General features: G+C 38.2%; 1 protein-coding gene across 3 annotated transcripts in view; it reads right to left on the reverse strand.

The window, feature by feature from the left end:
- Positions 1–12,582, reverse strand: part of fig4a (FIG4 phosphoinositide 5-phosphatase a) — a 75,742-nt gene extending 63,160 nt beyond the window's left edge. Inside the window, exons 1-3 of one of the 3 annotated variants that reach the window (XM_084737407.1) lie at positions 12,441–12,576; positions 8,253–8,351; positions 6,299–6,422 (exon numbers count right to left, since the gene is read on the reverse strand). In XM_084737407.1, the coding sequence (XP_084593533.1) occupies positions 6,299–6,422; positions 8,253–8,351; positions 12,441–12,503 (286 nt within the window). In that variant the 5' untranslated portion in view covers positions 12,504–12,576. Of the gene's footprint in view, positions 1–6,298; positions 6,423–8,252; positions 8,352–12,440 lie in introns of all 3 variants that reach the window. The other 2 variants (XM_084737408.1, XM_084737409.1) reach the window with 2 other exon arrangements.
- Positions 12,583–12,623: the final 41 nt, after the last annotated feature.

Here is a 12,623-nt window from a genome sequence, read left to right on the forward strand (position 1 = left end):
ACAATCTGACCCAGAAAGCGACACGCAACATAGTCAATGATTCTGCTTTCAGCTTTAGATGGGCTATTTTCTCACCAGTGACATTGAATACATAACAGAAGGTTGTGGATGATGTTTTTTCTTAACAGCGTCAGTATTAATAGTAATATTTGCCTCAATATATTACTGCTAAAACTAACATGCTGAATTGTATCTAACAGATGCAGCTTTGTTACTGAATAAGAAGTCCTTGTACATTCGGACTATTTAGAATCAAAGATGCCCCAGAACTATTTGTGCTGGGTTGTTCCATTTTTGGGGCTTTGAAGCTTCACTGATCTGCAATAAGCATGAGTTGTATAAAGGTATTATGGTATACCAGTGTATGAACGAGTCCTGTGTAAGTTTAGCGAGCGTGGGAGAAGGCGTGTAGTGGATGAAATACTATGTACAGTGACAGAAAGTGACGGCGAATGAGCAGTCAGCGGAGAAAAAGGTGAGCGGTGAAGCTGTCAGTCTGGCAGTAAATGTACAGTTTAGTTTGGTCATTGAATAAAAGCTGCAGCTTCACAAGACCAAGCAGAGCTCCTGAGCGTGTGTCGTTTCCCACTGTGACGATCAGCTCCGCCTACGTTAAGCGAGTATCATAGTAGAGAAGGCAGGATTTGCTTATGTTTGCTTATAAACCTATCATTTTAAAGCTGCCCAATTAACCGACATTCATTATTACATGGCGTTTTAACCTCTACCAGACAAGATCTCAGGACTGGTTAGTCCTTGATGTGCCACATGTCAAAACTGAACTGGAAAAAACTGCTCTTAGCTGTCGTGTGCCTCGAGACTGGAGAAAGCTTCAGGAAACCACTAAGTTAAACGCCCATGTCTCATTGGGCACATTCAAAGATTTGTTACACGAGTTCGATGAGGGCTGTGAATGTTTTATATAGGCTTCAAGATGTCTTTTAACTGGAATTATTGCTGGTGCTTCTATTGATGGTGGGTGTTTACTTATTGATGTTTTATTGTTTTGATTTTTTTTTGTTTTTATTGTTTTATTCCTTTGTATTGTTTTATAATTCTAAATGTACTGTATGTAACCGGGGTGCCATCGAAAATGACAACTCGGTCTCAATGGGTTTCCCTGACTAAGTTCGAATAAATAAAAATAAAATAAACAGTACAGTGGAGTACAATCAAGTTGAGCTGTTTTATACATACCGTATATTCCAGTAAAATGTCAGGAAGGTATGAAAAAATAGTTACCGCCCAACCATAACACAAGAATATTCAAAGCTCCAACAGGGACAATACAAAATATCTTACTGTCCTCAATCTTAGTCATTTTTTACTTTTCATTTTTTTATTATGAGTAGTAATGAGAGATGAAGAGGGGGTGGAGACATCCAATACAGTCACTACAGCCTCTCTAATCCATTCATGTCTCCAGGACAGGAGCCCAAAAGTCAACTTCCGACCATGCAGGGAGGGTCGAGCTCAGGCCTGTCACAGCCTCGTGCTCACAGACCACATTTGTGCAGAAGAAATGCTCCCTGGCAAGGATGCTTTTTGCTGGTGGGTACTGTTCTGTGCAATCATACCCCACATGTAGACAACTGGTTATTATGTGCAGAGGTTTTTAAATGGATTAAATGCCACAGAGGGGCTCAGTTTGTTGCTCTTAATCAGTCCTTTGCCTCTTTTTCACTGCAGCTGACTCCCTCCTCCCTTCCAAAAAAAAAACAAAAAAAAAACACAAAAACCAAAGTATTCAAATAATGATTTGGACACCAATTACCATGGCAACGTATCTGGATACATAAACAAACAATTACATAAACTAGCAAACTGGCTCAAATACACGGGTCAAGATCAAAGGGAAAAATTCTGCACTGTGGTTGTCCAGTCAGTGTTGATGGTAAATATAGTCAACTGAGGCACTAAATTCCTCAGTGTGTGCTATATTAAATAAAAACAAATCTCCTCCTGCTCCTTTTTAACTGGCTAATGTCCGGGGAAATGTAAAAACAGGCTTGTTTAATTTGATTTTAAGGAGAATCCAACCCAGTGGCAGGCATTAAGAATAACTATATAGAAATAGCTGTTTCCTCGCTGATGGTCTCATTTGCTTATAAAGGTCATAGAGGCTTCAGTACAGGGAATTTATAGGGAAATTCATTCTCTCTCATCCTTGGCGTTGGGAGCAGTGGGCAGCCACTGTGCAGCGCCTGGAGACCAACTCCAGTTCTGAGACAGTGCGTTGGTCAAAGTCAGTGACAGAAGAATTAACCTAACATACGTTACATACATTTATGACGGCAGGGGAAACCAGAACACCCGGAGAAAACCCACAGAGAAAAGCCCAACACCACCTGGGATTTGAATCGAGAACCTTCTTGCTGTAAGGCAACAGTGCTAACCACCGAGCCACCGTGCTTAAAAGCAGCACTCCACCAATTTTACATGTTAAAGGTAATTCACTAGTGACAGGGAGCACTACTCCACCTGTGAAAACAGTTGTATAATGTGTTATGTAGCTCATAAGGCAGAAAACTGAAGTCCTACAAGCTGGACATCTCTCTCCAGTTCATGGGATACTACAAATGTTTAGCAGACAGCCTGCATTACAGACAGGGGGCATGGAGTTTGAAAGATGTGGGTGTTTGCCAGGGAGTGGGGGTCTAATGCCACACTCACATTATATCTAATGGATGGTAGAGACAGGGTGTATCAGCCTCTGCAGCATCGATTTTAATCTCTTCTGTCCGACTACTCAATCAGCAAAAATATAAATGCAGCACTTTTGTTTCATCTCTTATTTTTCATGAGTTGCAGGAAAATATCTGAGACATTTTCTAGAAACAAAAAAGGTTTATTTCTGTCAAATTTTTTTTAGTTAGTGAGCACTTGTCTTTTGTCACAATAATCCATCCATCTGACAGGTGTAGCATATAGACATGCTGATTATTAGGCACTAAACTATTGCTGTTTCACAAAGGTCTACAGATATCAAGATTTTTTTTCAAAACAGGGCAAAGTCACGACCCGCCCTATTATCCCCCTGATTGGCGAGACCATGCTGCCTTCTCACACCCTTAAATAACTCAAGGTTTAATCTAAATGTGTTAAGGACTATGGCTGCAAGATATTCATATTAAGAGATTATTTGGACAGATATTGCAGTTGTGGTGTGATTCACATTTAGTGGGAATGATCCTTTTTGCATCACAATTATTTTCACTGGAAAAAAAAAACTATTATCAAACAAACATGCTGCACAATATGGTAAAAAATGTTACTCAATAAAAAACTATTGTGATAATTTTGACAGAATTTTAATATGATTCATGATTAGGAGGAATGATGATATGTACAACACTATTTTTTATTTTATCTCACAAAAGCTGTTAAAATCACGATGATGTGACATTTGTTGGGGTCTGTACCAAACTAAAATATCTTCTTACATCTGGAGAAGAAGATTTGTAGTCCAGTACATCTCTGCAGCACTACAGTGTTTTATTATAATGCTGTTTTATCACACATTTTTCTGAATATTGCACTTGGCTTTATTGCAACTTCATAATATTCCGATTTGCGGTGCAGCCCTCTAAAGGAAATCTCTTTGCAGGCTCCTCTTGACTAAACCTGACTTTAGTTGAGATGAAGAGTGGTTAGTGGGCAAACATCTGAAGGATTTACACTAAGTATCAGCTGGTGTATCCACATTTGCAGATATGAGGTTTGATTGAATGCACAATGCAATCAACTAAGCATAAGAGAGCACCTTACAGTTCCACGGCCTACAATATTTTTTCACTTGTGTGGCTTTGCAGACTTCATTGTGTTTCTTCCTGTCAGAGATGGGTCAGACTGACAAAGACTGATGAAAGCGAATAAAAATATACTTAGAAGAATGGTACTCATTATATACAGTAATAAGTAATGTGCCAGGCAAAGGGTGCTCTCGGGATACACTGTATCCGACATGGCAGCATCACTCTTTTGTTCCATATAACACAGTGACTTTGGGAAATAGCAGCTTATGAACAGAGGTGGCATTAGGGCACGGTGGGGGAAAAAAGCACCTTATTTATTCAAGCAGACATCAAAGTCACAATCTGTCTGTGTCAATGTGACCGATCTATCTACAGCCCCAACGATGATGCTGAATTATCTTAGATGTGTTTCTATTATGCCCTAGAAGGGCCTTGCCGATATTACTTAACAATCGCCAGCATCTTTCTTTGCCGGATATATAAAAAAGTATACAGCTCCACACACAAACACACACGTAACCACACTAGGTCAGCCAGTCAGCCGGTCAGTCCCCCACTTTGGGATGGATGGATTACCATGTAATTCTTTACCAAGATAGTTGATACTGGGATATTGTGGTTTTAATGTAATATTGGGGAAAGGGAAAAAAAAAGATTTCACCATGTTTTGCAAAAATTACTAGGAAAACTGCATTCATACAGCACCTACTGTAGGTATAAAAATGTTAATTACTTAAATGAGGTGAGTGCTGTTAATTCATTGATAAAATATACTTGATCAGATAGTGTTTAGTGATCACAGTGACACATACAGTAAATTGTATGAGCGTCCACAAATGTTTTCGCAAATGTATGTTTCAGTAACACGCAAATTACCTACGATCAATAACCTGCCCTGCGCACAGAGAAACAGACATTATCAAGAATAAATAATGACATCGGGTCCTGATCAAATCACCGAGACAGGTTATCATGTTCTTCTGCTGTGTGTGTTAGAATGTGCGTAACAGGAAATGTAGGTCAGGACTTGAGGGCTGATCATGCAGCGCATACGTGAAACTCACAGCTCCATATAACACCAATTACTGTCCACACACAGCAACTGGGGTGCAAACGCAGGCAAAGGTTGTGTAGTACAGAGTCGACTACACATGATGTGATGAGTTACACAAACTTTGGCTTTCATATGTGGAGCAAACAGACATAACAAGTGGACCTGAGCAAAAGGAGAGTGACGTGTGTTCCATGTCTTGGGTTAACAAAAAAAAATAAACCAGCCAGACACTGATCAACAGAAAAAGATCTCAGCTAAATTATATAAGTGCATTGCAATGCATTAGGGCCTGACCAATACTGGATTTTTGGGGGCTGATGCCGATATAAATATTAGGGAGCAAAAAAAAACAGAATCGATGTGTCAGCTGATATTCTTTACACAGAATATAATATAAAGAATACATACATGAACACACATTTTTTGCAACGATCTCTCAAAAGTGGTTAAAACCTGTGACAAAGATGTGTAATAGAGGCAAAAACTTTATTGTCCAAAATGATATCAGGACAATGAAACTGTGTTTTCACCCATATTTTTAATCATTATAAATTACTATGAATTGATAAAAACATAAATAGAGCAAAACATATGTATATAAAAGATCAAATATACATGAAATGTTGCATATGAAGCTGCATTATGTACTCATATAGGTGCATATCAGACAACATATACACCGATACCGATGCAGAACAACGCTGCTGATATTTGGCCAATAGTATCAGTTGACCAATATATCGGTTGAGCTTGACACTTTCAAACAAAATTTTAAAATGGATTTTTTTACCTTTAGTTTTTTTAACTGACGGTTGTTTTATTTCTGGCTTATCCTGCAGTTGTTATGTCATTTTACTTTATTTAATCTATCTTTATTTTCCTTGGTTTCATTTATCGTTAATGTTATGATTATCTTTTTCTGAATCTTTGTTTTTTTCTTAAGCAGTTTGTGTTGCATTTTACAGTACGACAAGCAAAGACCTAGTCAGGAGAGAAGAACACATGAAAGTGTAATGAAGCAAAGTTCAAGATAAAGTTATCATCATTATTATTATTATTATCTAGTTTTAACAGGCACTGTATGTCACTATAACAGTTATTACCAACTCTGCCAAACAAAATTGTTCCAGTTTCTTTTTGCCTGACTTTTGACAAAAGGAAAGAAATAGTAATAAAAATGTGAAAAAGCTTCTTGCTGCTTCTGAATACACCACTCATAGTCATTATTTGAAACCTGAAAATTGAACATTACAAGCTTGACAAAGGTAGTAGTAGTGGTAGGGGGCTACTTTGCAGTGAATTACATTATAACGCCAGGTGTTCCTATTATTTTATGCTTTTCCATCTCCAGCACTTAATATGTAAAACCAGGTCAGTGCACACAGCTGTAGAATCGATGCCCTGGAGATGAGGTACATGTTGCTCTCAATGTGCTCCACAGTGGTTGCTGCTACACCAGTGAGGAAGAGAGTGAAGGGACTGTACTCACCCACAATCCCAAAGGCTGAGACGGCTCTGGACAGGCCAGAGGAACCCTTTTGGCCAATTTTGGTGCGGTTGCCCAGGTCCAGACGGCCAAGCAACTCCCGAACCTCTTGCTGGCTGTATACATGCTACAAACAAATTCACACAAACAGACATGTATATATATATTTACATGAATCAAGCTGTAAGCAGTTTCTGTTTCTTAATTTATGTGTAAAGTTTCCATTTTGGTTATTTTACATTGCAACAACAGGAGAAAACACGGTGTATTTCTTTCTCTGCAGAAAAGCTGCTGCTTATGAAGGACAGTTTTGGACTAATAGCTTGATTCAGAGCCAGAGAGGCTTGTACAATAGCATTCTTTTCTCTGCAATAATAAGTAAATGACTTGCAGGCCTTGTTGAATCAATTTCCACACAAGGGTTTAGATTGATCCTGAGTGAGGCAATTAATACAAAATAGATTTGCGGCTATCCAAATTCTTTCTGCAATATTGTCATGAATAAACAGTGAATTTCATTTTTAAATTATTCAGTTTTAAAGAGAAAACTCAAACAGAACAACAACCTTTGCATTTGGGTTATCTGCAAAGGAACGTTCTTCATCCACATTATAGATTTCATTCCAAAAATTCTGCACTACAGGTGCAACAAAAACATACAGCAAAGCACAGTATATGCTGCAGTATTCATGTGTCAACATTTAAGAACTGTACTTTTCCCTGTTTATACTACCTTTTCAACAACTTCAATTGCTCAACAGTCCGGAGTCTCTGTTGTTGCATTTTGTGCTTCATAATGCACCACTAATTTTCAATAGGAGACAGGTCTGGGCTGCAGGCAGGTCAGTCTAGTACCTGAACACTTTTACTATGAAACCACACTGTTGTAACACATGCAGAATGTGTAGCTGAAATGAGCAGGGACGTCTCTGACAACGGTATCATCTGGATGGCAGCTTATGTCGCTCCAAAACTTGTATGTGCTTTTCAACATTAATGGGGCCTTCACAGACGTGACAGTTACCCATGATGCCATGTGCACTAACACACCCCTACATGCCACATAACCCACTGGTAAAAATAAAATAAAGATGAGAATAGAATATGTCAAGGATGAAAATAGAATGCATGCATAAGATGGAAAATAAATACCACTTAATAATACTGATAAAAATAAAGTTAATAAGAGAGTATCTTGAATGCATAAAATCCAGTAAAATACAACTTTTCAAAAGAAGTGCAGCAGTGCAAAAGTGCGAAGCAAAATGTAAAACAGAGTCCCAGGCCTGTATCAGGAAAATGAGAACTAATTAAAGCCTAAAGTGAAAAGATTCATTTTTAGCTTCCTTTAAACGTGTCTGGCGAGCTGGCTGAAAAGCCAATTATTTAGGCTCACTGTATAATCTCCATTCATCTCAGATATATATAAAGATGTTCTGTGCAGCTTTTATTTCATTATGTGTACTGTGACAGCTCTCTTTACACATGAACTGAGAGAAAGTGAAAGCCGAGGCTGCGTCTCCAGGTTTAAACTTGCTCACCTCGACTCCTTACACACATTCTCATGCATCCACACTGTGTGTGTGAAATACTCTACTATGCCAATGAAATGAAAAACAAACCTGGTTTCATGAGGTCAGTGTAATATCAGCAGGAATGAGAGCGTGGGGTGATGGATATTTAGTCATGGATGCTTCGTAATAACAAACACATCATAATCATAATCACCCACAACCCGAGCAAACAAATCAACCCCCAACTCATAGATCCTGGTAATGAACAGTGGAGAAGAAAAGGAGGGCCGCTCAGCACTCATCAGCTAAGCTGTCATCCACAATACACTAGGGACAGGCTGAGTGATTGTACAATTTCACCCCAAGCGTGCTGTACTGTATTACATAAGCATATACATTAGCACTGTACTGACTCGGGTGGAGACTCCGGACTTTCTACTTACCTTATCGTCAATTATGACCAGGTCCCTGGGTTCTGTGCGGTCAATCTTCAGGACTCTGTGTTTGGTCTGCGCCTGATTGTTCCCAACCAAAAAATACCTCTGGAAAAAAAACATACAAGTAAAAGCATGAATGCACTTCTACTTGTGTGATTACATAATGTTTTGTGGATATTTCTTTTCAGCAGAAAGAAGCTCTCATGGATGACATTCGATCAGACTCTTTTGACAAGATTGCGAGAACGCAGTTGGACAATGTGTCTTTGCGAGGACATGTTTTCAAAAAGGACCAATGTGAAACATTTATGGGGGCAGAATATGGCAAAAATGGAACATAATATTCCTAAATACAATTACGTGAAAATAAGAATGAGCCATTTTATCTACAGAGGGTGCAGGTCCTCTTCCACAAAGACCGCCATATGCATCGCCATATTTCTACAACAGCCCGGAACAGACAAACCAAACATTGCTCTAGATGGGTCCTGTTGAATTTTGCATTTTCATGTCATGTCTCCTCCAACACCAGAGGAGTTTTAGAATTATAAAGATTATAAAGAGAATTATGTAAAAATACAAGCAAACATGGTTGAGACAACTTAAAATTTCAAGTCAACTTACTCCAATAGATTTTTGAGTTCTGAGCTCCACTCAAACTCTTACGTTTTGGAATAAAATAAAAAAAAGTTTTGCCAACCCGTAATCTTTAACTGAGATCATTTACTTTTCCTCTTCAAACAAATTTGAATCTTTGACTTTTTTTGTTTTAATATCCGCTTCTTAGCTGTACCAGAGTTACCTATGAGCTTACTTTTTTTTATCCTTGTTGTCAACCTAAAGCGATTCTTACATTCTCTGATTGTAAAAATGGGGTAGTAGCGATTAAAATATAATTAGTAACATACATTATACATTTGTCGACTAAAATATACATCATAGCCTGCGTCTATGGCTGGGCACCTTTTCCTGTAAATTTTGACGGTGGCTGGTCTTGAGTCTATGCTCGCTTTGAAAGCCAAATCCAAACAAGACAGGTCTCAGAAGAGAATACTTTTTTGGCCAAAAAGTGCCCCTTTAAGAGTAAAGGTTGCAGACCTCCGTCCTACTTAGAAGGGGAGAGTGTCACAAGGCGTTTGCAATCTTCGAGCTCACCCCTACATGGCACTAAATCCTTTACACTGGTCCTTTAAATAGACATGAAGTTATAATCAGTCAGCTTCCTACAGTATAGTCCCATTGTTGTTCTCGCTTTTTTTCCCAATAATGTGCAACATTTTCTCTGCACAATGAAACCAACAGAAACAAATGCATCAGAAGCCTGTGAAATTACACAGAAAAATAATCCAATTTCATGTAATCACATATACATAGAATATACACTGGGATTAGAGGAGCAATAGTGCATGTGTAAATGTTGGCACAGCATGTATTTGATCACAAGGCTGCATTCTAATATGTTCTTTGTTGAGATTTGTGTCTTCAAGTGACCTGGTGGCTCAGTTGGTAGAGTGCACAATCCATATACAGAGGCCAAGTGTCCTCAGCAGTGGCCATGGGTTCAATTCTGGCCTGCGGCCTTTTCTGTATGTCCTCCCCCCTCTCACTCCCCTATTTCCTTTCTGTCTAAAGGTGTCCTAACAAAAAAGACCAAAGAGTAATATTTGAAAAAAAGAAAAAAAAAGAAAAAAGATTTGCTTCTTCCTTTATAACTTTTTCTTTCCAGTCATTATTTTTCTCACACTGGGTTGTGTGATGGCTTAAGATTTTCAGTCTACTAAAGAGTGTTAAATTGGAACACCATGTATCAGTACAGTCTGAAACCATTAGAGCTAGTTTGTCCTGTTCTACACGTCCAAGTATCTGGAGCCCACTTTGTCCACAGTAGTTAGACAGTCAGTTTATCTACTGTTCAGAAAAATTGGCTGTCAGAGAATCAATAAGAAATTATGAAAACTCAACTGTGACAAATGTTTTCCTGCCTTATCACACATGCACATTTATGCAAATGTATACAAACATAATCAAACATAAACTGATTACATGCAATTAGTTTTAGCAGGAAAATGTCATTATTCTGGCTGTCTAGACAATTATGATGCAGATTCCTATGAGTAAGAAGTCTGTAGACTGGGGTCTACCTGATGTAGCAAATCATCATACAGCATTCTTTTGCTGCCATCTAGTGTTTGCTGTCAGGTAATCACAATTTTACAGCAGCTCTCCACCCTTGTGTTTACGCTCGTAAACCTTTTTAATCTTTAAATTCTAGATTAAGCACGGCTGTCTCACACCAGTACTAGGAAGGAAATTCATCACTGGAGTCCACATTTCAGCAAGAGTGATAAATCTTCAAAGCAAGTCATGGATTTTGACCGTTCGATATGGACCTCTGAATGTTGTGTCAGCAATTTACACACCAAATTTGAACGGAAAATTGAGTTCTGAAATATTAGTGGTCAACCAAGATGGGTTTTTCAATAGCCGATGCCGATATTTAAAGAGCAGAGTGGCCAACAGCTGATGTATCATTCTGACTTCAGAACAAACAAATTTAAGGCTAGTCAGTAACAGTTTTAGATTAGATTTGCTATCATTTAGGATGGGAGAAACATGTTAACATTTTGAAGAGATGGTGGTGAGCGACTGAGGAATATTAACAAACGTGTACAGGAGGATACATGAGAGTTATAGTACAGGGCTCCAAACTATTTTTTTCACCACCAAGTCTGGCTGCAGATGTATCTGCAGACATTTTTTGTTTATCAGCCATGCAGTGCAGTGCAGGCACCGACCAGTGTCAATTATCTCAAAATGCCAGATAATCGGCCTGATTAATCAGCCGACCGATTAATTGGTCTGCCCCTACAGAATAATGTCTGTCCTCCTGACTTAATAGCTGCAAGACACTTCAATCAGAGCTGGAAATGACTGTAGTATTGCTGAATAGTTCCTAACCCCAGTTTCTGCGACTCATGTGTTATTATTACATTAGAGTGTGTGGCTATAAAGCAGCTTGTTGCAGATATAGAACAGCCATGTTCAGTTACCTTTCCTTCGATCATAAAAGTATAAAAATAATCTTTTTTTCTCATCCTGTTCTTTCAATCAATACTTTGTCTCTGTACTATGTACTAATATTTAGCACCAGGCAGTGGTGGAAGAAATATTCACACCATTTACTTAAATAAAAGTACCAATGCAGCAAGATAAAGATACTCTATTCCACGTAAAATTCCTGCATGAAAAATCCTGCTTACATAAACTGTGGCTCCAACTCATTATTTGTACTGCAGTACTCATTTCTGGACACACAATTGTTACAAATTGCTCATTTAAGTAAAAGTATATAAATATTAGCAGCAAAAAGTAATAAAGTTAAAGTACTGGTTTGCCACCTTTGACTGATACATTATAATATACTGTATGTAATCATTAGATGATCAATATTGAAGCATCGGTGTGAAAGCAGCATGTTAGTGTTGTTGAGTTAGAGATTGAGCTAGTTTGAATTACTTAATATAGCTTTATATACAGGGTCACCAGATAAATCTGAGTGATCGTCAGATATTAATGGGAGAGGAAAGAAGAAAAACAAAATTTGTATTAGTCCTTGGACTTTCTTTCTAATGGTTGATTTTCGGTGATATGTTGGGTCATTTGAAAATTTACTGAAATGAAAAGTTTAGAGAGTAAAATCACTACTTGAAGCTGTTAACAACTCACAGACATCTTCAATGTGACCCCAACTACACACTTTTTTTGTACTTGTTCCTATGTCAGAAACCAAAAAGGTTGGAAACTCCTGGTTTAATCCTTAACAATGTATTTAAATTTAAAAGCTTATATTACAAATTGTGTAAACCTGCCAAATGAGTGTTGGTGGAGTACAGAGTATAATATTACCCTCTGAAATGTAGTGGAGTGGAGGTATAAAGTAGCATAAAACTGACATACTCTAGTAAAGTACATGCACCTCCAAATTCTACTTAGGTGCAGTACTTCATTAAATATAGTTCGTTACTTTCCATCAGTGGCTTCAGGGGGGTCAAAAGCAACTTTAACATGAAGGAGGTGTGATGCAATTTCAAGAGGTTTTATTTGCTACTTGCAGTTGCAACCTGTGAACGGGCTGATCAGACGTTTTCAGAAGTCATGATGACACAGTAACAGTAAATATCAAGAGCGACTTACAGCTCTGGTTTCATACAGAACCATCTTCTGGATCCCACTGATGACAGCCGCTGACTGAGGCATTTTTACTCCTGTATTCTCCCTTCACAGTCCAGATGAGATAGCAAAAGAGAGAGCTGCAAAGCGTACGAAACACAATATGTGTATCAATTACTTCAACTGAAATGAGAACCGTAGTTAATC

Source organism: Lutjanus erythropterus, chromosome 15 (assembly GCF_056507025.1).
Source record: "Lutjanus erythropterus isolate fLutEry1 chromosome 15, fLutEry1.hap2, whole genome shotgun sequence".
Classification (NCBI taxonomy): domain Eukaryota; kingdom Metazoa; phylum Chordata; class Actinopteri; order Lutjaniformes; family Lutjanidae; genus Lutjanus; species Lutjanus erythropterus.